At 42.0% G+C, this 24,138-nt stretch overlaps 8 protein-coding genes and 1 non-coding gene across 9 annotated transcripts; 6 read left to right on the top strand and 3 right to left on the bottom strand.

Moving 5' to 3' along the window:
* Positions 1-109: 109 nt before the first annotated feature.
* MIA40 (Mia40p) lies at positions 110-1,312 on the bottom strand (the record flags this gene model as incomplete). Its single annotated transcript, XM_056229241.1, has 1 exon — positions 110-1,312. The coding sequence occupies one exon, from the start codon at positions 1,310-1,312 to the stop codon at positions 110-112; it is 1,203 nt and encodes a 400-aa protein (XP_056083279.1).
* A 287-nt stretch (positions 1,313-1,599) lies between these two features.
* On the top strand, positions 1,600-2,202 carry YKT6 (palmitoyltransferase YKT6; the record flags this gene model as incomplete). Its single annotated transcript, XM_056229240.1, has 1 exon — positions 1,600-2,202. The coding sequence occupies one exon, from the start codon at positions 1,600-1,602 to the stop codon at positions 2,200-2,202; it is 603 nt and encodes a 200-aa protein (XP_056083278.1).
* Positions 2,203-2,411: 209 nt separating this feature from the next.
* On the bottom strand, positions 2,412-2,485 carry Skdi_11.trna2N. Its single transcript has one exon. It is a non-coding gene; the product is annotated as a tRNA-Asn (tRNA).
* Positions 2,486-3,082: 597 nt separating this feature from the next.
* On the bottom strand, positions 3,083-3,664 carry SKDI11G0240 (uncharacterized protein; the record flags this gene model as incomplete). Its single annotated transcript, XM_056229239.1, has 1 exon — positions 3,083-3,664. The coding sequence occupies one exon, from the start codon at positions 3,662-3,664 to the stop codon at positions 3,083-3,085; it is 582 nt and encodes a 193-aa protein (XP_056083277.1).
* Positions 3,665-4,377: 713 nt separating this feature from the next.
* On the top strand, positions 4,378-4,623 carry SKDI11G0230 (uncharacterized protein; the record flags this gene model as incomplete). Its single annotated transcript, XM_056229238.1, has 1 exon — positions 4,378-4,623. One exon carries the CDS (start codon positions 4,378-4,380, stop codon positions 4,621-4,623), a length of 246 nt encoding a protein of 81 aa, XP_056083276.1.
* A 1,408-nt stretch (positions 4,624-6,031) lies between these two features.
* Positions 6,032-9,160, top strand: PEX1 (AAA family ATPase peroxin 1; the record flags this gene model as incomplete). The annotated part of the gene is made up of 1 exon (XM_056229236.1): positions 6,032-9,160. The coding sequence occupies one exon, from the start codon at positions 6,032-6,034 to the stop codon at positions 9,158-9,160; it is 3,129 nt and encodes a 1,042-aa protein (XP_056083275.1).
* Positions 9,161-9,679: 519 nt separating this feature from the next.
* PTK1 (putative serine/threonine protein kinase PTK1) lies at positions 9,680-11,647 on the top strand (the record flags this gene model as incomplete). The annotated part of the gene is made up of 1 exon (XM_056229235.1): positions 9,680-11,647. One exon carries the CDS (start codon positions 9,680-9,682, stop codon positions 11,645-11,647), a length of 1,968 nt encoding a protein of 655 aa, XP_056083274.1.
* Positions 11,648-12,373: 726 nt separating this feature from the next.
* On the top strand, positions 12,374-15,874 carry MNN4 (Mnn4p; the record flags this gene model as incomplete). The annotated part of the gene is made up of 1 exon (XM_056229234.1): positions 12,374-15,874. The coding sequence occupies one exon, from the start codon at positions 12,374-12,376 to the stop codon at positions 15,872-15,874; it is 3,501 nt and encodes a 1,166-aa protein (XP_056083273.1).
* Positions 15,875-16,435: 561 nt separating this feature from the next.
* On the top strand, positions 16,436-23,854 carry TOR2 (phosphatidylinositol kinase-related protein kinase TOR2; the record flags this gene model as incomplete). The annotated part of the gene is made up of 1 exon (XM_056229233.1): positions 16,436-23,854. The coding sequence occupies one exon, from the start codon at positions 16,436-16,438 to the stop codon at positions 23,852-23,854; it is 7,419 nt and encodes a 2,472-aa protein (XP_056083272.1).
* Positions 23,855-24,138: the final 284 nt, after the last annotated feature.

The following is a 24,138-nucleotide window of genomic DNA, read 5'->3' as shown; positions in this document are numbered from 1 at the left end:
TAATTCACGTGTTTATTTATCAAGTCACACCATACATAGTCATTAAACTAAGATATTATTACTGTATTTACATGTATGATCATATTTATACCTCTTATTTCGATAATTATTAAGGTTTGGAATCTTCATTCAATGGTTCTTTCTTGACATCTGACTTTTCTGCCTTTTTTTCCGCATTCTCCTTCGCGTTTGATACATTTGGTGCTGATTCTATAGTATTAGCCTTTGCTTTATCTTCGGATTCTTCATCCTCCGATGTCTCCTTTAATTGCTCTGCATAATGCTCGGGGTGCCTTCTAAAACAGTCTTGCATATGTTGGAACTTTTCAACACAATCGATACCCTTTGGTTCAACCTCAGAGTATATGAAGCATGAAAATGCAGTCTTGAACTCTTCACCACACGGGCCGTGGGCCATACCTCCCAGGCAAGGGCAGTCCCAATTGATCTCACCTGTATCAGGATTATAAGCGCCCTCATGTTGGACTTCCTCTTCGGTAGGACCCATTTGCCTTTCCTCTTGCTTTCTTAGTGCTTCTTTGTCTTCATCACTAGTTGGAGATTGCTTTTCAACTTTACTCGAGTCGGCTTGATCGTCTAATTGCCCTTCACTATTAGTATCTTGGGTGGTTTTCTCGTCATTTGATTGTATTTTTTTTGGCTTATCTTCTTCTGGATGTATAGGATCGACGACCTCAAAAGATTCGGTACTGTTGTCATGTGCTTTAGCAATAGCGTTCTGCCCTATGTTTCCAGTACTTACACTCTTGTCCTTTTCCTCATCTGAAACCTCATCTCCTTCATTTGATTGCTCATTCTTCTTTGATTGCTCATTGTCTTCCGATGATTCATCACCCTTTGATTTATTTACTTCTCCGTCTCCGGCTGCTTCTCCATCCTTTTCAGCTAGAACAACCAACTCGCCGTCTTCAGCTACTTTGGAGGCCCCGATCTTATCGCCACCCAACTCAGCACCAGCTTCAGTTTGGTTATCATCATCTTCATCTTCATTTCCGTTATCTGATGATTGCTCACCACCACTTGAGAGTTCTTCCTCTGCGGTTTTACCGGATTCTGCCTTTCTTGAAGCAAAGAGAGGCTTCCTGTTGGGAGCTATGAAGTATAGGGCACCGGCCATCGACAAAATTCCCATTATAAACCCCGCCGTCTTTTCTTGCTTAGAATCATTGCTTTTACCAAACTGAGGGGAAGAAGCCATGAGGCGTCTTGTTTGATGTCGGCATAGGCCCCTTGCTACCTGAATTGACGGCCTATTTCTGCACGCATTTCTGACAACTAAATTGCGAAGCATTTTACTAGCAAAACACACCCTTTGAATCGCTTCAACGTCGAGGTGGCAAGTTTAATTTAAACATCCACCATCTAACGTTTTCAACCCATATTCGGCTCCTTTTCCCTATTTTTTCTTATTGGGAGGCGTGCCGTGCAAAACGATTGGCTTGCTATGAAATCGAAGGACAAGCACAATAGATATCAACATGAATAAAGTATTGATGTCGGTGGCATATCTTGGCATAATTTTACTACATTGGGGGCATTAGTGAATCTTTAAGAGTTATTAGAAACGATACTTAGAAGATGAGAATTTATTACATTGGTGTATTTCGCTCTGGCGGAGAAAAGGCTCTGGAGTTAAGTGAAATTAAAGATTTATCACAATTTGGGTTCTTTGAAAGGTCTAGCGTAGGCCAGTTTATGACATTTTTTGCTGAAACTGTTGCTTCTAGAACAGGTGCTGGGCAAAGACAAAGTATAGAGGAAGGTAATTACATCGGACACGTTTACGCCAGAAGTGAGGGCATATGTGGTGTTTTGATCACTGACAAGGAATACCCCGTCAGGCCAGCTTATACTCTCTTGAATAAAATACTAGACGAATACTTGGTGGCACATCCTAAGGAAGAATGGGCTGACGTGACTGCAACCAATGACACGTTGAAAATGAAGCAATTGGACACGTATATTAGTAAATACCAAGACCCTTCACAAGCTGATGCCATCATGAAAGTTCAGCAAGAATTGGATGAAACTAAAATTGTTTTGCACAAGACCATTGAAAATGTTTTACAAAGAGGTGAAAAGTTGGATAATCTGGTGGACAAATCAGAATCTTTGACTGCAAGTTCTAAAATGTTCTACAAGCAAGCTAAAAAATCCAACTCCTGTTGTAGCATTATGTAGATGAGCTTCATAAAACACAGTAGGGGTTTTCATCAACGCAGCGTAATTCAAAACGTCAATAGCAGCGGTAAGAAAAAAAAGCTACTAAATCGAGAAATTGTTTAAGATATAATATATAAGCATCGAATCTACTAATTGTTATAATCAAATGTTTCTTGGACAAAAGGACAATTAGAAGCAAGATGAGATTCTTATTTCACAAAAAAATACGACCCCAGTGAGGGTTGAACTCACGATCTTGCGATTAACAGTCGCACGCCTTAACCAACTTGGCCATGGAGTCGGCTTATTATGTTGGGTGTCTGTAGTGAGTTTATCTATTCAAGTATTCAAGTATTACAGGAACTTCAGATCTAAACTTGAACTTTTTAATTATCTTTGGTACTCAGATACGATCTTGGAACATTAGTAATCCGTTCTCAGTTACTGAGTAGGTTGTTCGGAATTGTTTTGAGAGCTTCCACTTCTTCCGATATTTTCTGTACAAAGCTTCGTCGACATCTTTCATGTCCTCTTCTGTACATCTTTCCAGTCAGATTAATACAGCGCTACACCGAGCGTCTCTATTGTATAGTGTTTTCCAACTTTTTGGATCCAGTTCCTCAGTTGTCAGTGCGTTAATTGTTGTCGGAATATCGCGTGATAGTGGGTCAGCAACTACATTATCTGACCCTTTCAAGTATGATAACTCGAAATCCTAATCACTCAGTTCTGCAAGCCATGTAGCGATTCGTCGGGATGACTCCTTTTAGTTCTGAAGGGATAGTAATGAGATGTGGTCTGTCCTGAGAATGAACTGCTGGCCATGTAATAGGTACCGAAAATGTTCGAGTGCTTGCATGATAGCCAACGGTTCTAATTCTCCCGGTGGGTAGTTCCTTTACGGACTTTGGAAAGTTTTACTAAAATAATTAACGACACCTAATACCTTGTTATCCAATAGTTTTTCTAGTACGGCGCCTAGTCCCTGCATACTAGCGTCCGTTGTTAGTCTGCAGTTATCTCCAGTGGTAAATGGGGTTAATAATGGTGGGGAGCTCAACGCCTTCCTAAGATTTTCTATTGCTTCCTCTTGTCTTTTAGACCAATGTTCGATTTGTGATAGGAAGTTCACTAGTGGTTGAGCAATATGACTACAGTTATGGATGAACCTTCTGTAGAAATTGCACACTCCTAAGAAGCGTTGTACGCCCTCAATCTCTTTCCTTATTTGCATTTTCCTAATTGCTTCGCATTTTTCTTGTAGTGATTCAATGCCATGTTTGGAAACTTGATGGCCTAAAAAGTTTACAGATTCCTGGCCAAATTTACACTTATCTACTTTTGCGATTAGTTTTGCCTCTTTCAAATGACTCAGTACTTTATCTAACTGTTGCCAGTGTTCCTCTTTTGTGCTACTAAAAATTAGTATGTCGTCCAAATAAACTACTGCAAAGTCTAAGTCGCGGAATAGATCGGTCATATATTGAGCAAATGTACCAGGGGCGTTTACTGGACCTAAGGGCAGTGCGACATACTGTTCTAAAATTGGGTTTCCTATGATCACCTTATCACTGGTGTTTACCACAACATACGCGTCCACATAATACCACTTATTATGTAAATAAATGGGATTGTCACAGCTTGACTTGTTTTTTCGCTGGCTCCGTTAATTGCTCCACATACAGCTAATGCCGATGCTGGGTGAATAGTCAATTGTAGTTGTTCTACTATCTTCTTTGAAACAATGCTCGTAGGAGCACCACTGTCTAATAACACCTTAATTTGGTGATGGTCTACCGACTCACGTCTAACAGAATATATATAAATAAGAAGAAGCAATGACAGTAACATGGAGGCTTACACGTTATACATGAGGCTAGCAGGCGTACTATTAATATTATTTCAGGGTACAATGGTGGCAGCAAATGGCGAGGACGCTGCGCCACTTGTTGCGTATGACAGTCAGGTGTCATTTAGACTCCGGTACGACGGTGACGCATCCTGGGCTATTATAGCTCAGTGTATTGAGAACGCTACGGCAGCTAAGGCTATTATCGATCGGCACGGCCCTGAGGTAAATGCACCCCCCCCCACTCGATATGGCTTGACAGTGGTAGTGCTGCCGGAACTGACGACGTGAGCGATGAAGTGACAGCGAATATAACCAGATGCGTGAGTAGTAGAACAAACCTGATGAACATCTGGATACATGGCCATAACACCTATGCGATAACCGGGGAATATTCTACAGATAGTGAATACGACCAACGCTACGGTTATTACGGCCACGGATACCCACTCAATTACGACAAAGATTACGATAGTTATGGCGACTCCGACAGCTCAGACAACTATGATTCGGGCATCCGAGAGCGAGGCAACGGTAACTGGCCAGATGAAATCTCACCCGACCAGCAGATTCACTGGTGTCAGATTTAATTGGCAGATTATATAACCAATACAAATATCAGAGCTTTAGATAGCACCGTGAAGGTTTTGGTTGTGGTACTTGCTACAGTATTAGCGGCGCTACCAATTGTCACGTAGCGAACTTACTTATCCAAGTATTACAGGAACTTCAGATCTAAGCTTAAACTTGTCCTTCTATTTCTATGTATCTATTTTCAAGAAATATATAGTTTCCTACAGTACTACTATTTGTATATGTTTGTTGTTATCACTGCTTTGGACTGTGTGTCTTCGTCCGTTTCAGATGCAGCTAGCAATTATCCTTTTAAATAACTGTTAGTGTTTCATCTACGACATGGCTGTTACTTTTAACGTAAGCTATTCAGTTTTAACCATGACATGGAGGGTGTCGAAATAATGAAGCCAGCCGTAATGTAATGGAAACCACATCTTGCCTTGAGTTTTGCAACAAGCAGGAATCGGCTATTGAACGTGCTGATAAGGCTGGAATGATATTTGTTGGAAGAAGTAGGCTCATCATTATTCATATAATTAACCATCATTACTGTTTGAGATTTCCGGATAGCGAAGTGTACTTCGTATATGTTACAAAGACGTGGTATCTTTAGTAGAATGAAGAAATGGTTCGAGCTGCTTGAACACGTGGGCATAATTGAAATCAAAGATCCATTAATTGAACATAAACTTAGAATTTATTTATATATGATATGAGTAGTTACACTGAATTTATATTAAATCCCTAGATTATTATTATATTGAACATATTTGACATATCCAACCGGCGTGTGTTTTTATTGGCCAGTAAAATCTTGTGACAACAATTGTTGGGATTCCATTTTTGGTAAGGTTAATAGTATTAGTGTATATAAAATATACTAGAAGTTCTCCTCATGGATTTAGGCATCCACGAAAGAATCGACAATTTTACATAATCTCATTCTTATTTCTTCCTCCATTTTATGCGTCGTTATTCATTGATCCTATTGCATTATCAATCCCTGCGCTTCAGTTTCCACTAAGTTGGATGGCAGTCTGAATATTATTTCACTGGTCTGATAATTTGCGTCATCTCCTTAACACCGTGCATGTTAATCTTCAAGAATATATTATTATCTTTATCAGGAATGTAATCGCAACAATTGTTGCAGAAGTTTACTGGTCAATTCAATTTGACGTGAAGGAGCACCCCATGAAACTCATAGTATATACTCCGATTTGTCAATCAGCTCGACTTTGCTGGCTTAAGGTCCGATGGCATCGCGGCCGATCCTAGGTTAAACCTCATACCCAGCCGCAATTATAAAGGTCCCCCGAAATACTCCCCCAAGAAACTTGTCATCATTAAACTTCGTCTGGGGGAAAGGAAACTGAAAAGCAAAACAGGACACACAGAACGTCTGAGGCATAGCTCTTCCAGATGACAGCTACTAAGAGTTTGAAATTTGAGAATTTGAGAATTCAATTCTCTAACGCCGTGGTAGGGAATTTTTTAAGGTTACCACATTCAATTATAAACGTCTTAGAGTCGACTAATTATACAATCCAAGATTTCGGTATAGCAGTTCACTCTCACAATTCAGATACGCCCATCGTTCATCTTGGTTGGGACGGTCATGATTCTGGGTCAAACGAGAACACCATCCTCATCAATCCTGTTTTGGCCACCGTGTATAACATGAATCAAAAGTCTCCATTGGCGGACTTATACATTCAGAGATATGACCACACCCGCTTAGCTACAGAGGTTTATATTACGCCTGAGACAAGTGATGATTGGGAAATAATTGACGCTAATTCCATGAGATTCCAAAATGGTGAAATTTTGCATCAAACTCGCATAGTTACCCCCGGTGAAACTTTGATTTGCTATTTAGAAGGGATTGTTACCAAATTCAAGGTAGAAAGATTAGTACCATCATTAAGTTCCGCAAGGATTACAGATGGCACATTGGTCGTTGTGGCCCCAAAACTCAACAAAACACGCTCTGCGAAGACTCACAATAATAACACAAACTCCAAAAGTAATACTTCCCGGCTTCTGAAAAAGGAAGTATTGAGAAGCACCATATGTAAGAATGACACACCTGAAAGAAATCTCTTTGTTGCATATGTTAACGACGGAATAGAACTTCCTTCTCAGAAAGGGTATGTTTCCATTATTCAGTGCAATTTGAGACAAACCAAGAAAAATGGTTCCACGGATAGCAAAGTCGTGGGTATTCCTCCCAAGATGATTGGTGTTTACATTAAACGTGATAAGCAGGTTCCTAAAAATCACGTCGCATTAAGTTCATACCTTTGGGAAGCATTCTTCACACATCCAATTAATGGCGCTAGAATCAAATTGCAGTTTTTACAGACAGGTCAAACCAACATGACTTCTGAAAGAAATGTAAAAGTCAATATCAAATACTTTGGTGAAACCCTTCCTTCCAAAGATAACGATCAATATATCAATTTACTGCAGGGAAGTGTACTAACTGATAACTTAATACTTCCAAAGGAGCAAATCATAGTTGAACTAAGAAAAGCCGATTCCGTACAAAACTTTCTTGATTTGAATGATATTCCCAAGAGTTCCATTCAATGGAAAATTACACAAATGGGGAAGGAAGAAGTTAAAAAAGTAATCGAGGGATCTTTACCTAAAGCCCGTCACACTGAAGAAACAGGTAAATTCACACACACTAGCAAGGATGACGATCATTTTATTACCGTAAACGATATCAAGCAGGAAATGATGGATTATTTAACGTCCCCCATTGTTTCCTCCCCAGCTATCATATTAGATGGAAAGCAAGGTATGGGGAAAACAAGGTTACTAAAAGAGTTTGTGGACGAAATCAAAAGGGAACATCATGTTTTCGTTAAATATACAGATTGTGATACATTACAGGACACATCTAATTTGGACAAAATGCAGAAGTTGATAATGGAATGGGTCTCTTTCTGCTACTGGTATGGTCCTTCGTTGATTGTGTTAGATAATGTGGAAAGCTTATTCGGCAAACCTCAATCTAACGAGACAGATCCATCTAATGGTGGCCAATGGGATAATTCAAGCAAGATCTTAAACTTCTTTATTAACCAAGTGACCAAAATATTCAGTAAGAATAACAAATGCGTCAGAGTTTTATTTTCAGGCAAGGAAAAAACTCAAATAAATTCGTTGTTGTTTGATAAGCATTTTGTTTCAGAAAGTTGGTCTTTGAGGGCACCTGACAAAGAGGCCAGAGCGAAACTACTGGAATATTTTTTCTCGAAGAACCAAGTCATGAAACTAAACCGGGACATGCAATTCAGCGATTTGTCATCAGAAACAGAAGGCTTTTCGCCATTAGATTTGAAAGTATTCACAGAAAAGGTGTTTTACGATTTGCAGCTGCAGCAAGATTGCGATAATGTGGTAACAAAGAACACTTTCTTGAAATCGCTTAGCGGTTTTACACCTTCTGCGTTACGTGGGGTGAAACTTACTAAAGAAACCAACGTCAAATGGGGTGATATTGGCGCACTAACCGGTGCCAAAAAAATTCTTCTTGAGACCCTAGAATGGCCTACTAGATACGAGCCCATTTTTGCCAACTGCCCGCTGAGACTAAGATCAGGAATCTTGCTTTATGGGTATCCTGGCTGTGGTAAAACGCTATTGGCGAGTGCTGTGGCACAACAATGTGGACTTAATTTTATCTCCGTTAAGGGACCTGAGGTCCTTAATAAGTTCATCGGCGCGAGTGAACAGAATATTAGAGAATTGTTTGAAAGGGCACAGTCTGTGAAACCTTGTATTCTTTTCTTTGACGAGTTCGATTCGATAGCACCCAAGAGAGGGCACGACTCCACCGGCGTCACAGACCGCGTGGTCAATCAACTATTGACGCAAATGGATGGTGCTGAAGGTCTCGATGGTGTGTACATTTTAGCGGCCACGAGTAGGCCTGATATGATCGATAGCGCATTGTTAAGGCCTGGAAGATTGGACAAGAGCGTGATCTGCAATATACCAACTGAGCCAGAAAGATTGGATATTCTGGAAACCGTCGTCAACTCTAAAGACAAGGATACAGGATTGCAAAAAATTGCATTAGAGGAGAATACCGACCTGACATTGATTGCTGAAAAAACAGCAGGGTTTTCCGGTGCGGATTTGCAAGGGCTGTGCTACAATGCTTATCTAAAGGCCGTTCACAGATGGCTCTCCACAGCCGGGGAACCTGTGGAGGTGTCCGCGGACATTGACATAGAGTACTTCACCATCAACGAGAAGGCCCGCAAAGAGGGAAACAAGCTACGGTTGAAGACTCTGCTGCAGCAAGACGTGAGAGTGCGCGAAAGCGAGGCAAACACTCCTAGCGGAGTCAAGAAAACGGCAGTAGTCACAATAAATGATCTAATAGAAGCTTGTCATGAGACGAAACCCAGTATTTCAATGAGCGAGCTGGTCAAGCTAAGGGAAATCTATGACAAATTTCAAGAAGATAGAAATGGTGAGATGCCCAACGGTGAGAATTCCATTGACATCGGTAGCCGGCTCTCCCTTATGTGATTGAAAGGGAAAGAAAGCAAACGCGTGTCGTGTCCCTTTAAAGGATGCTGCTATGCCGCGCACGTTGCTTATTACGTGAAATGACCCTATTGTGTATACGGGAGCGCACGAAGCGGAAAAAATAATGGTGAAATTACATAATGCTCAGCTTTTTGCTTGGGGATGAAAAGAAAAAACCCGAGAAAAAAAAAAGTGCCAACTAGAAAGGAGAAGAGTGGAAGTGCACTGTGCGAAATCCGGGGCTGCATATATAAGACAAAATACCTGCTTCTACCTTCGCCAGCGGTCCTAAACCTCCCAAAACGTTGTTAATTTCCTCGCACTTTCCTTTTCTCCATTTCCCGCAAAAAAGCACACCGGAAAAGAAATACATACATATATTTTCCCACCATATATTTCTGGCAACGGCTCCTCCATGTATTTATAAAGTCTGCATTGAACCAAGTACTACTAGCGTAACCATATAGAACATTATCAAACCCCTGCGCAAGCGTACCCACCAAGCCACCCCGACCCAAAATGACCGTCTCCAACAATCATTCCACGAAAATATCCCAGCAATCAATCTCATCAATGTCGGCACTGAAGTTTTTCGGCAAGAAGCTCTTGAGCTCCAAACATGACAACAAATTGAAGAAAAAGGCGTCTCTACCCCCGGACTTCCACTCCACAAGCACACACAGCAGCGACTCGTCCTCCAGCTCGAAATTGCCGACCCCCTTGAAGGCCTCCCGCCGGGCAAACTCGTTTGTCCACTCGACTAACGACAACAGCTCTTCATCGCCCGGGTCTGCCAAGAACCTGCGCACGGGCTGCACCAGCACGTCCTCCTCAAGAGCGAACAGACATTCGTCCGCCTCACGCAATGCGTCCGGCTCCAAGCTCAGCAACGAACGCATGGTCTACAACCCATATGGAGTCTCCACCCCGAACACATCGCTGTCGTCCATCTCCACCACCGCGAAGAAGGACCCTGATCTGGGCTTCTACCTCCACGACGGGGGTTCGAACATCCGCATGCTGCCCATCCCAATCGTGGACCCGAACGAGTATCTGCCCGACGAGATGAAGGAAGCGAGCATACAATTGAGCGATAACTTCGTCTTTGACGACGAAAACAAGACAATCGGCTGGGGCGGCTCGTGCGAAGTGCGCAAGATCCGGTCCAAGTACCGCAAGAAGGACGTGTTTGCCCTGAAGAAGCTCAACATGATCTACAACGAGACGCCCGAGAAGTTCTACAAGCGCTGCTCGAAGGAATTCATCATCGCGAAACAGTTGAGTCACCACGTGCACATCACCAACACTTTCCTCCTGGTCAAAGTGCCCACAACTGTGTACACCACCCGCGGCTGGGGATTCATCATGGAGCTCGGGCTGCGAGATCTGTTTGCAATGATCCAGAAGTCCGGGTGGCGCAACGTGGCCCTAGCGGAGAAGTTCTGTATTTTCAAGCAAGTGGCGCATGGCGTGAAGTTCTGTCATGACCAGGGCATCGCACATCGTGACTTGAAACCGGAGAACGTGCTGCTTTCCCCGGAGGGCGTATGCAAACTAACCGATTTCGGTATCTCCGACTGGTACCACACTGATCCTCTCGACCTATCCAGCCCCGTGAAGAAATGCGCAGGAATGATCGGCTCGCCGCCGTACGCGCCGCCAGAGGTAATGTACTACGACGCTAAGAAGCACTACGACGCGGAATTGCAACAGCCGTACGATCCACGCGCCCTGGATTGCTACGGCCTGGGCGTTATCCTCATGACGCTCGTCAACAACATTATCCCATTCTTGGAGTCGTGCAGCTTCGACATTGGCTTCCGTGACTACTGCGAAGCGTACGAAAACTTCATCCGGCTGCACAACCGCGGATTCCGCGACCCGGGCAACCACCGCCCAGGCCCGGGAATGGAGTACCACCTGGCCAGAAACTTCAAGAATGGCCACGCGGCACGCGTGGCCTGGCGGCTCGCCGACCCGGAAGCCGCCACCCGCTACACCATGGACGACCTGTTCGAAGACCCGTGGTTCCAAAGCATCGAAACGTGCGTGAACGCCGGCGGCGAGTACGTGTGCAAGAACCCCGCCGTCAAGACTACCACGTACGAGAATGTGCGAGGCTTCCACATCGCCACAGACGTTGCCGCAGTGGCGCCCACTTCAAACCCCTTCCTCAAGGCCCGTACTCCCATCAGGTCCATGATCGATATAGCCGCCCATCCTTCGCCAACGCCGACCGCGGCCGCGCTGCCGCCGCCTCCGGCGCACTCGTGCGCCAGCGGAGAGGCGCTGTTTACGCTGACGGAAACCCCGCCACCACAGCTGGGCAAGCTCACGCTCGACGACGAGGCTCCCGCAACAGCCGCCGCTCCCGCAACAGCCGCCCCCGGCCTGCACAGAGCGGTCGTACACCACCACCTGAACATCACGGGCAGCTTGGTCAGTAGCTCCAGCGCGGCGCCTTCCCAAATTCCGGCCTCGACCTAACGGGAATTTGCGGTACTACGCGCGAACGATATATTTGTCCCTCCTTCCCGCTTCTACCACGTACGTCCTCAACAACAATTGTTCGGTACGTCATGATTTATTTTATTTTTTACAGTTTTTTTTCCCTCCTGTGCACCCCGCGAGTAGCGGTGGCGGTGTGGGTTGCCGTCTGTGCATGCTGTGCTTAGGAAGAGGATTTGCCAAAATTATGCCAAGAGGACACTTAAAGCCCGGAGCGCTCTGCCCTTCCGTGGAAACACCGTTAAGAAAGTGGAAAACCGGCACTGGACTTTTTTCCAGCAGCGGTGCACGGGTCTCCGGCGTTCTTTTTCTCCCCTCGCAGATGACGAACATACTGCATCTAAAACGATACAACAGAGGCTAAAGCCAAAAAGGGCAAAGGAGAAAGAAAAAAAGGAAAGAAAAAAAAAAAATGCTAGCTTCAATCTCTTGGCTCTAGACCTGCGCGGTTCCTCACGTAGTTCTTGAAACGCATATCGGTGCTCGAGCCGTTTTAGCTTTCTATCCTATGGCTTGCTACAGATCGCAATCATAAAAACATAGTTTTCTGGCATCCTCCCTCCCCCTTTCATATAATAGCTGCAATAATAAATAAGTAAATTAGAGAAGCACGTTTCCACCTCATCACATCTGTCGCACTAACCGTCAGCCATATCTGCATACCAGCCCCACTACTGTAAGCTTCACACATAAACGTAACTAGTGATGCTTCAGCGAATATCATCTAAGCTCCACCGGCGGTTCTTATCTGGCCTGCTGCGTGCTAAACACTACCCACTGAGACGGGTCCTGTTTCCACTAATCCTACTGCAGATCGTCATCGTAACGTTTATCTGGTCCAACTCGCCAGAACGCAACGCATTCGACCAGGACACCGGTTACTTGCTGCCCAAGTACAACGAAATTGACGACGATGACGACTCGTGGTATAGTCACTTGACCTCGTCTTTCAAGAACGACCGCAAGATACAGTTTGCCAAGAAACTGTACGAGAACCTCAAGTTCAGCACCAACCCCAGATGGGTCAACGAATACACCTTACAAAATGACCTGCTCTCGGTCAAGATGGGCCCTCAAAAGGACACGAAGCTCGAGTCCGTCGACGACTTGAAGTTCTACGACTTTGACCCCCGTCTCACGTGGTCCGTTGTGCTGAACCACTTACAAAGTGGCAGCACGAACCATCGCGAAAGCCTGCCCTTTTCCTGGTATGACTGGACGACCTTCCACGAACTGAACAAGCTCATCTCCATCGACGAGACCGTTCTTCCTTGCAATTTCCTCTTCCAATCCGCCTTTGATAAGGAGTCTCTGGAAGCCATCGAGAAAGAACTCGACGAACCCCTGTTCCTATACGAAAGACCCAAGTACGCGCAGAAAATGTGGTACAGGGCCGCCAGAAACCTTGACAGAATCAAGGACTCCAAGGAACTTAACAAGCACTGTTCTAAGCTGTTCACCCCGAACGGCCATGGCTCGCCCAAGGGCTTGAAGTTCAACACGCAGTTCCAAGTAAAGGAACTCTACGATAAAGTCAGACCGGAAGTCTACCAACTGCAGGCAAGAAACTACATCTTGACCACGCAGTCGCACCCACTGTCCATCTCCATCGTCGAAGCGGATAACTCCACGTACCAGGTGCCCCTGCAAGCCGGCAGATCTCAGAACTTGGTGCAGTCCGGTCTCTTGCAGAAGTACATTGTCGACAACATCAATTCTACCAACAAGAGAAAGAAAAAGGACAAGCAGGACGTCCAGTTCCACCACAACAAGCTTTTCCAGAAATTCATCTCCAATGCGGAGGTGAACTCCCTCTACAAACTCGATGTTGAAGGAACTGACAAATCCACTTTCGATAGGGACTTGGTTCACCTATCGCCTTCAGACTTTAAGTTTGATGCGTCCAAGAAAATTGAGGAACTGGAATCGCAAAAGGAGCTTAATCCAAACGCGTTCTCCGCACACAACGAAAATTACCTAAACAGCTTGAAGAGCTCCGTAAAGACCAGTCCTGCCCTGCAGAGGAAATTCTTCTATGAAGCTGGTGCCGTCAAACAATACAAAGGCATGGGGTTCCACCGTGACAAAAGATTCTTCAACGGTGACACTTTGATCAACGACAAGCAGGAATACCAGGCAAGGCTGAATTCGATGATCAGAACTTTCCAGAAATTCACAAAGGCCAACGGCATCATATCCTGGTTGTCTCACGGTACACTGTACGGCTATCTTTACAACGGGATGGCTTTCCCCTGGGACAACGACTTCGATCTACAAATGCCCATCAAGCATTTACAATTGCTCAGTCAGTACTTCAACCAATCCCTAATCGTAGAGGACCCAAGAGACGGGAATGGTCGCTACTTCCTTGACGTCAGCGACTCCTTGACTGTGAGAACCAACGGTAACGGTAAAAATAACATCGATGCAAGATTCATTGATGTTGACACCGGCCTTTATATCGATATTACTGGGTTAGCCAGTACTTCGACCCCCAGTAGAGATTATTTGAACTCGTACATCGAGGAGCGTTTGCAAGAGGAACACCTGGACATCAATAACATCCCTGAGTCAGACGGAGAGACTGCTGTTTTGCCCGACAAAGTGGACGGTGGCTTGGTCAATATGGCCGTTCTGAACATTACTGAATTACGCGATTACGTCGCCAGTGAAGAAAATAAAAATCATAAAAGAGTCCCCACTGATACTGACCTGAAGAACCTTGTGAAAAAGGAATTGGAGGAGATACCCAAATCAAACACCATCGAGAAAAATCTGAACCCGAAACAGAGATATTTCCTCAATGAAAAACTCAAGCTGTATAACTGTAGAAACAATCATTTCAATTCGTTCGAAGAGCTGTCTCCTCTAATTAATACTGTTTTCCATGGTGTGTCAGCATTGATTCCTCATAGACATACCTACTGTTTGCGCAATGAATACCATGTCCCTGACAGATATGCCTTCGATGCGTACAAGAACACAGCTTACTTGCCCGAATTTAGGTTCTGGTTCGACTATGACGGGTTAAAAAAATGTAGCAACATTAATTCATGGTATCCAAACATTCCAAGCATCAATTCGTGGAATCCAAACCTTTTGAAAGAGATCTCTTCTGTCAAATTCGAGTCTAAACTTTTTGATTCAAATAAGGTTTCTGAATATTCTTTTAAAAACTTATCCACGTCCGACGTCCGTTTAATCTACAGAAATATTCCAAGAGCTGGTTTCATCGAGGTATTCACCAACTTATACAATTCCTTCAATGCCACTGCTTATAGACAAAAGGAATTGGAAATTCAATACTGTCAAAATATAACCTTCATTGAAAAGAAGAAGCTACTACATCAGTTGCGCGTTAATGTCGCTCCCAAGTTGAGCTCTCCGGCGAAGGATCCATTCCTTTTCGGCTATGAAAAAGCGATGTGGGAAGATTTGTCAAAATCGATGAACCAGACTACGTTGGATCAAGTCACCAAAATGGTTCATGAAGAGTACATTGGCAAAATTATTGATTTGTCCATGGATTTAAAGAACAGAAATTTTTCCCTCTTCAATATTACACAAGATGGGACCGCCGTAATTTCAAATGACGATAGTAATGATTACACCCCTGCTAACGACGTAGAAATCAACCCTGACGATTTCAGGACGAATCTGAACTTCACCGGTAAGGCGTTTTTTGATTTGAACACTTACGGGTTAGATCTTTTTGCACCTACTTTATCCGATATCAATAGGAAAGGTATACTAATGTTCGATAAGGACCCTATTATCGTTTACCAAGATTATGCGTATGGGAAAGTACTGGAGGAAAGAAAGAAAAGGGAAAAGAAGAAGAAAGAAGAAGAGGAGAAGAAGAAGAAAGAAGAAGAGAAGAAGAAGAAGGAAGAGGAAGAGAAGAAGAAGAAAGAAGAGGAGGAAAAGAAGAACAAGGAAGAGGAAGAGAAGAAGAAAAAGGAAGAGGAAGAGAAGAAGAAAAAGGAAGAGGAAGAGAAGAAGAAGAAAGAAGAGGAAGAGAAGAAGAAGAAAGAAGAGGAGGAAAAGAAGAACAAGGAAGAGGAAGAAAAGAAGAAACAAGAGGAGGAGAAAAATAAGCAAGAGGAGGAGAAGAATAAGGAGGAGGAGGAAGAAAAGAAGAAGCCAGAAGAAGAAAGCAAAAACAGACAAGAAGATGATAGTCAAAAGGAGAAGACCCAGAATTGAAATTTATGAGTCCTGTCATTTCTAAAGCCTCCACTCCATTTATACATTTGTATTATATATTTATTACCGTTATTACATGCCACCCAACTGTGGCACTTGTGATAAGTGACGAAAACCTCACGAAAGTTAAACGACACTAAGACACATAACATCGCAGTTTGATCTAACATATCAATGCTTACTGATTCAAGTACAACCCTAATTCTATGAGTATATCCCTTATCATTTTTGTCCTCACCATGCACTATGCATGTAAGATGCAAGGATAGGCCAAGTCTTGCCATTAAAATTACCCGTACATTGCCTCGGGCCTCAAGATGTTTTAACAGGAAAGGCATACATAGGAACAGCATCAAAAGTCAATAGAGTATAACATAGCAAGAAAGGTCACCATTCATCTCTGTGGCTGTATCAAAACCTTCCGTACTTAAGGTGTAATCGTATATCCTTTGCGAAGTACCAAGAAGAGAGTAACAATATTGGGTGCATAAACAACACAGTTATCAAGATCAAATCATCCTTCTCAAAGAATCTGTCAACCCTTATTTTGTCGTATGAGAGATGAACAAATACATTAACAAGTACACTACTCCGCCTAATCTACTGTCACTACGACAACGGGCGGAAGGCAAACATAGAAAGAAACTTTCACATAAATCGCATTCTCACGATGATGAGATGTCTACCACATCAGGCACAGATTCTAACCATAATGGCCCTAATGACGCCGGAAGAGTGATTGCTGGTTCTGCTGGCCACATCGGAAAAATATCTTTCGTAGACTCAGAGTTAGATACAACGTTCTCCACTTTAAATTTGATTTTTGATAAACTGAAAAGCGACGTGCCACAAGAACGAGCTTCTGGCGCTAATGAATTAAGCACTACTTTGACGTCATTGGCAAGGGAGGTATCTGTTGAACAATTTCAAAGGTTTAGTAATAGCTTAAACAATAAGATATTTGAGCTGATTCATGGTTCTACCCCCGGTGAGAAAGTTGGTGGCATCATTGCCGTTGACACTTTGATCTCATTTTATTTGAGCACAGAAGAGCTACCCAACCAAACTTCAAGACTAGCCAATTATCTGCGAGTTTTGATTCCATCTAGTGACATAGAAGTTATGAGATTGGCGGCCAATACCTTGGGTAGATTAGCCGTACCAGGCGGTACGCTAACATCAGAGTTCGTCGAATTTGAAGTTAGAACCTGTATTGACTGGCTTACTCTGACACCAGATAATAACTCTTCAAGCTCTAAAATGGAATATAGGCGACATGCTGCATTATTAATCATAAAGGCACTGGCTGATAATTCACCCTACCTTTTATACCCTTACGTGAATTCCATATTAGACAATATTTGGATGCCATTAAGAGATGCCAAGCTTGTTATACGCTTAGATGCTGCAGTGGCATTGGGCAAGTGTCTGACTATCATACAAGATAGAGACCCTGCTTTGGGAAAGCAATGGTTCCAAAGGCTATTCCAGGGCTGTACTCATGGTTTAGGTCTCAACACAAACGATTCAGTTCATGCTACCCTGTTAGTATTTCGAGAACTACTCAGTTTGAATGCACCTTATCTTAGGGATAAATATGATGACATCTACAGATCAACTATGAAATACAAGGAATATAAATTCGATGTGATTAGAAGAGAGGTTTATGCCATCTTGCCCCTTTTGGCTGCTTTTGATCCAGCTATTTTTACGAAAAAATATCTTGATAGGATTATGGTTCATTATTTGAGATATCTGAAAAATATTGACACAAATGCGGCAAATAACTCTGACAAAGCTTTCATATTAGTTTCTATAGGTGATATTGCCTTCGAAGTCGGCTCAAATATTTCCCCTTATATGACACTAATTTTAGATAATATTAGGGAAGGTTTGAGAACAAAGTTCAAAATTAGGAAGCAGTTTGAAAAGGATTTATTTTATTGTATTGGTAAATTGGCTTATGCCCTAGGCCCAGCTTTCGCTAAGCACTTGAATAAAGACCTTCTTAATTTGATGCTAAATTGTCCCATGTCCGACCATATGCAAGAGACTTTAATGATCCTTAACGAAAAAATACCCTCTTTGGAATCTACTGTTAATTCAAGGATTCTAAATTTACTGTCAATATCCTTATCTGGTGAAAAATTCATTCAATCAAATCAATACGACTTCAGTAATCAATTTTCTATCGAGAAGGCCCGTAAATTAAGGAATCAAAGTTTTATGAAGAAAACGGGAGAAGCTAATGACGATATTAAAGATGCACAAACTTTGATCCAATGCTTTAAAATGTTGCAATTGGTTCATCACCAATATTCCTTGACTGAATTTGTAAGGCTCATCACAATTTCTTACATCGAGCACGAGGATCCATCCGTCAGAAAATTAGCAGCGTTAACCTCGTGTGATTTGTTTGTCAAGGATGATATTTGTAAGCAAACATCAGTTCATGCTTTACATTCCGTTTCCGAAGTATTAAGTAAACTGTTAATGATCGCAATAACCGACCCAGTTGCAGAGATTAGATTAGAAATTTTGCAGCATTTGGGATCGAATTTCGATCCTCAACTGGCACAACCGGATAATTTACGTTTACTTTTCATGGCGTTGAATGATGAAATATTTGGCATTCAATTGGAAGCTATCAAAATAATAGGCAGGTTAAGTTCTGTTAACCCTGCTTATGTAGTTCCTTCATTGAGGAAAACTCTGTTGGAATTATTGACTCAACTGAAGTACTCAAATATGCCAAAAAAAAAGGAAGAAAGCGCAACCTTATTATGCACTTTGATAAATTCTAGCGATGAAGTAGCGAAGCCTTATATCGATCCCATTTTGGATGTCATTCTTCCTAAATGTCAGGATGCTTCATCTGCCGTAGCATCCACTGCATTAAAGGTTCTTGGCGAACTATCAGTTGTTGGGGGAAATGAAATGACACCTTATCTGAAGGAGTTGATGCCACTGATTATCAATACATTTCAAGATCAATCTAATTCTTTTAAAAGGGATGCAGCTCTAACAACACTGGGGCAGCTAGCTGCCTCATCGGGCTATGTCATTGGCCCTTTGTTGGACTATCCGGAGCTACTTGGTATTTTAATCAATATTCTAAAGACAGAGAACAATCCTCATATCAGACGTGGAACAGTTCGTTTGATCGGGATTCTAGGTGCACTTGATCCGTATAAGCATAGGGAAATAGAAGTAACGTCGAACTCGAAGAGTTCGGTAGAACAAAATGCGCCTTCAATTGACATCGCTCTACTAATGCAAGGGGTGTCCCCTTCTAACGACGAATATTACCCCACCGTAGTCATTCACAATTTGATGAAGATTTTAAACGATCCATCGTTATCTACTCATCACACAGCTGCTATCCAGGCAATTATGCATATTTTTCAAAGCCTTGGTTTACGTTGTGTTTCATTTCTGGATCAAATTATTCCAGGTATCATTTTAGTAATGCGTTCATGTCCGCCGTCACAGCTTGACTTTTATTTTCAACAACTTGGCTTCCTTATCTCAATTGTCAAACAGCATATTAGGCCTCATGTCGAGAAAATCTATGATGTAATCAAAGAATTTTTTCCAATAATCAAATTACAAATCACTATAATATCGGTGATAGAATCTATATCTAAGGCTCTAGAAGGTGAATTTAAAAGGTTTGTCCCGGAGACCTTGACATTCTTCCTTGACATCCTTGAAAACGACCAGTCCAATAAACGAATCGTTTCAATTCGTATATTGAAGTCTTTGGTCACTTTTGGGCCCAATCTAGAGGACTATTCCCATTTGATCATGCCTGTAGTTGTTAGAATGACTGAGTATTCCGCAGGGAGTTTAAAGAAAATATCTATTATAACTTTGGGTAGATTAGCAAAAAATATCAACCTTTCAGAAATGTCATCCAGGATTGTTCAAGCGCTGGTAAGAATTTTGAATAATGGGGACCGAGAACTGACAAAAGCAACCATGAATACACTGAGTTTACTTCTTTTGCAACTAGGTACAGACTTTGTTGTTTTCATACCGGTGATTAACAAAGCATTATTAAGGAATAGGATTCAGCACTCAGTTTATGATCAACTTGTTAATAAGGTGCTGAACAATGAAAGTCTACCGACGAATATCATATTTGATAAAGAAAGTGAGGCGCCTGAAAGAGACAAATACGGGGATGAATCACAAGTAAAGAAACTTCTGGTAAATCAAAATATTCTGAAAAATGCGTGGTATTGCTCTCAACAGAAGACTAAGGAAGATTGGCAAGAATGGATAAGAAGACTGTCTATTCAATTATTGAAGGAATCCCCTTCGGCTTCGTTACGTGCGTGTTCGAGCTTAGTCAGCGTTTACTATCCATTGGCAAAAGAACTATTCAATGCTTCATTTTCAAGTTGCTGGGTTGAACTCCAAAGCTCATATCAGGAGGACTTGGTCGAAGCTTTATGCAAGGCTTTATCATCTTCTGAAAATCCTCCCGAAATCTATCAAATGTTGCTGAATCTAGTAGAGTTTATGGAGCACGATGATAAGCCATTGCCTATCCCAATTCATACATTAGGTAGGTATGCTCAAAAATGTCATACATTTGCGAAGGCATTACATTATAAAGAGGTGGAATTCTTAGAGGAACCAACAAATTCCACAATTGAAGCATTGATTAGCATCAATAACCAACTTCACCAAACTGATTCTGCCATTGGTATTTTGAAGCACGCACAACAGCACAATGAATTACAGCTGAAAGAAACCTGGTACGAAAAGCTGCAGCGTTGGGAGGATGCCCTTGCAGCATATAATGAAAAAGAGGCAGCTGGTGAAGATTCAGTTGAGGTCATGATGGGAAAACTGAGATCACTCTATGCCCTTGGAGAGTGGGAAGAGCTTTCCAAATTGGCTTCTCAAAAATGGGGTACGGAAAAGCCTGATGTAAAGAAGGCGATGGCGCCATTGGCAGCAGGTGCTGCCTGGGGTTTGGAGCAATGGGATGAATTAGCTCAATATACAGGAGTTATGAAATCTCAGTCACCGGATAAAGAATTTTATGATGCAATTTTGTGTTTGCACAGAAATAACTTCAAGAAAGCGGAAGTCCATATCTTCAACGCGAGGGACCTCTTGGTTACTGAACTGTCAGCTCTTGTTAATGAAAGCTATAATAGAGCATATAGTGTCGTTGTTAGAGCACAAATCATAGCAGAGTTAGAAGAGATTATTAAATATAAGAAGCTGTCACAAAATTCCGAAAAGCGCTTCAGTATGAGAGAAACTTGGAATACAAGATTATTAGGTTGTCAAAAGAATATAGATGTGTGGCAAAGAATTTTACGCGTCAGATCATTGGTAATAAAGCCAAAGCAAGACGCTCAGGTGAGAATCAAGTTCGCTAACTTATGCAGGAAATCAGGTAGAATGGCTTTAGCGAAAAAAGTCTTGAACACGTTGCTCGAAGAAACTGATGATCCTGGTCACCCCAATACTGCTAAGGCATCTCCTCCAGTTGTTTATGCACAATTGAAGTACTTATGGGCGACGGGATCGCAAGATGAAGCTTTAAAGCAATTAATTAATTTTACTTCTCGAATGGCAAATGATTTGGGTTTGGATCCAAACAATATGATAGCTCAAAGTGTTCCTCAACAAAGCAAAAAAGTTCCGCGTCATGTCGAAAACTATACCAAGCTTCTCGCTCGTTGTTTCTTGAAGCAAGGAGAATGGAGAGTTTCTTTGCAGCCTAAATGGAGATTGAGTAATCCGGATTCAATCCTAGGCTCCTACTTGCTTGCTACGCATTTCGACAATACGTGGTACAAGGCCTGGCATAATTGGGCATTAGCCAATTTCGAGGTCATTTCTATGATGACATCTGCTTCTAAAAAAAAACAAGAAGGAAGTGACGCTGCCTCTATTAATGACATGAATGAGTTTGGAAATGGTATGATTGGGGTTAATACATTTGATGCTAAAGGAATCCATTATCCTTCCAACTTGATACAGAGGCATGTTATTCCAGCAATTAAAGGGTTCTTCCATTCAATTTCTTTATCAGAATCAAGCTCTCTTCAAGATGCGTTAAGATTGTTGACTTTATGGTTTACATTTGGTGGTATCCCAGAAGCAACTCAAGCAATGCATGAGGGCTTCAATTTGATTCAGATTGGTACATGGTTGGAAGTGCTACCGCAGTTGATTTCCAGAATTCATCAGCCTAACCATATTGTTAGCAGATCATTGCTCTCGTTGTTATCTGATTTAGGTAAGGCCCATCCGCAGGCATTGGTGTATCCGTTAATGGTAGCCATTAAATCGGAATCTTTATCTAGACAAAAAGCAGCGTTGTCCATCATTGAAAAGATGAGAATACATAGTCCGGTTCTAGTCGACCAGGCAGAACTTGTCAGCCATGAATTGATTCGAATGGCGGTGTTATGGCAAGAGCAATGGTATGAAGGTTTGGATGACGCTAGTAGACAGTTTTTTGGTGAGCATAATACTGAAAAAATGTTTGCCGCTTTAGAGCCCTTGTATGAAATGCTAAAGAGGGGACCCGAAACGTTGAGAGAAATATCTTTTCAAAACTCGTTTGGAAGGGATTTGAATGATGCCTATGAATGGCTGATGAATTATAAAAAATCCAAAGATGTTAGTAACTTAAACCAAGCGTGGGATATTTACTATAATGTTTTCAGAAAAATTAGTAAACAGTTGCCGCAATTACAAACCTTGGAATTACAGCATGTCTCACCAAAATTATTATCTGCGCATGACTTGGATTTAGCCGTTCCAGGGACTCGTGCAAGTAGTGGGAAGCCAATTGTGAAAATTTCGAAATTCGAGCCGGTATTTTCAGTGATCTCCTCTAAACAGAGACCAAGAAAGTTTTGCATCAAGGGTAGCGATGGTAAGGATTATAAATATCTTCTGAAAGGTCATGAAGATATCAGGCAGGATAGCTTGGTTATGCAACTGTTTGGTTTAGTTAACACATTGTTGCAAAATGATGCTGAGTGCTTTAGAAGGCACCTAGATATCCAACAATATCCAGCGATCCCGCTATCCCCTAAATCAGGATTATTGGGTTGGGTTCCGAACAGTGATACGTTTCATGTATTGATTAGAGAGTACAGAGAAGCTAAAAAAATCCCATTAAATATTGAGCATTGGGTTATGTTGCAAATGGCTCCTGACTATGACAATTTGACGTTGTTACAAAAAGTTGAAGTTTTTACGTATGCTTTGAATAACACGGAAGGACAGGATCTTTATAAAGTTCTGTGGTTGAAGAGTAGATCATCAGAAACATGGTTAGAACGAAGAACCACTTACACGAGATCATTAGCTGTGATGTCCATGACCGGTTACATATTGGGTTTGGGTGATCGTCATCCTAGTAACTTAATGTTGGATAGAATTACCGGGAAAGTTATCCATATAGATTTTGGTGATTGTTTTGAGGCTGCTATTTTAAGAGAAAAGTTTCCTGAAAAGGTGCCATTTAGGCTAACTAGAATGTTGACATATGCAATGGAAGTAAGCGGCATTGAAGGTAGTTTCCGTATCACGTGCGAGAACGTTATGAAAGTTCTCAGAGATAACAAAGATTCATTGATGGCGATCCTCGAAGCTTTTGCCTTCGATCCTTTGATTAATTGGGGTTTCGATTTACCGACGAAGAAGATTGAAGAAGAGACAGGTATTCAACTGCCCGCAATGAACGCCAATGAGCTGTTGAGTAACGGCACCATTACCGAAGAAGAAGTTCAAAAAGTGGAAAACGAGCACAAGAATGCCATTAGAAATGCAAGGGCTATGCTGGTTTTGAAACGTATAACAGACAAGTTAACAGGGAATGATATAAAAAGGTTCAATGATTTGGATGTGCCGGATCAGGTAGATAAATTGATTCAACAAGCTACCTCTGTGGAAAACCTATGTCAGCATTATATAGGTTGGTGTCCATTTTGGTAGCTTCTCTTATTACCTTATTACTTCTTTAGGTGAATGTAGATATGTAAAAATGTACAATAAATATTTACTTTCCTCATTAATATTTAGCTCTCAGTGTTACTTATCTTGAAAGAAAAGTTTCATTTTCAGATCACAGAAATGAAGTATGGATTTTCAGATAAAGAAGGCATGATGGATAATAGGATAAGATATTATAGGATACATGTTATATACAAACTCTAGAAAATAAAAGTCGGAAAAAAAAGTAAACATGCTTTCCACAGCACACTCACTACGCATTGACG

The sequence above is a fragment of the Saccharomyces kudriavzevii genome (assembly GCF_947243775.1).
Source record: "Saccharomyces kudriavzevii IFO 1802 strain IFO1802 genome assembly, chromosome: 11".
NCBI lineage: Eukaryota > Fungi > Ascomycota > Saccharomycetes > Saccharomycetales > Saccharomycetaceae > Saccharomyces > Saccharomyces kudriavzevii.
The sequence above is the reverse complement of the archived record's forward strand: the minus strand, read 5'-3'. Positions and strand labels throughout refer to the sequence as shown.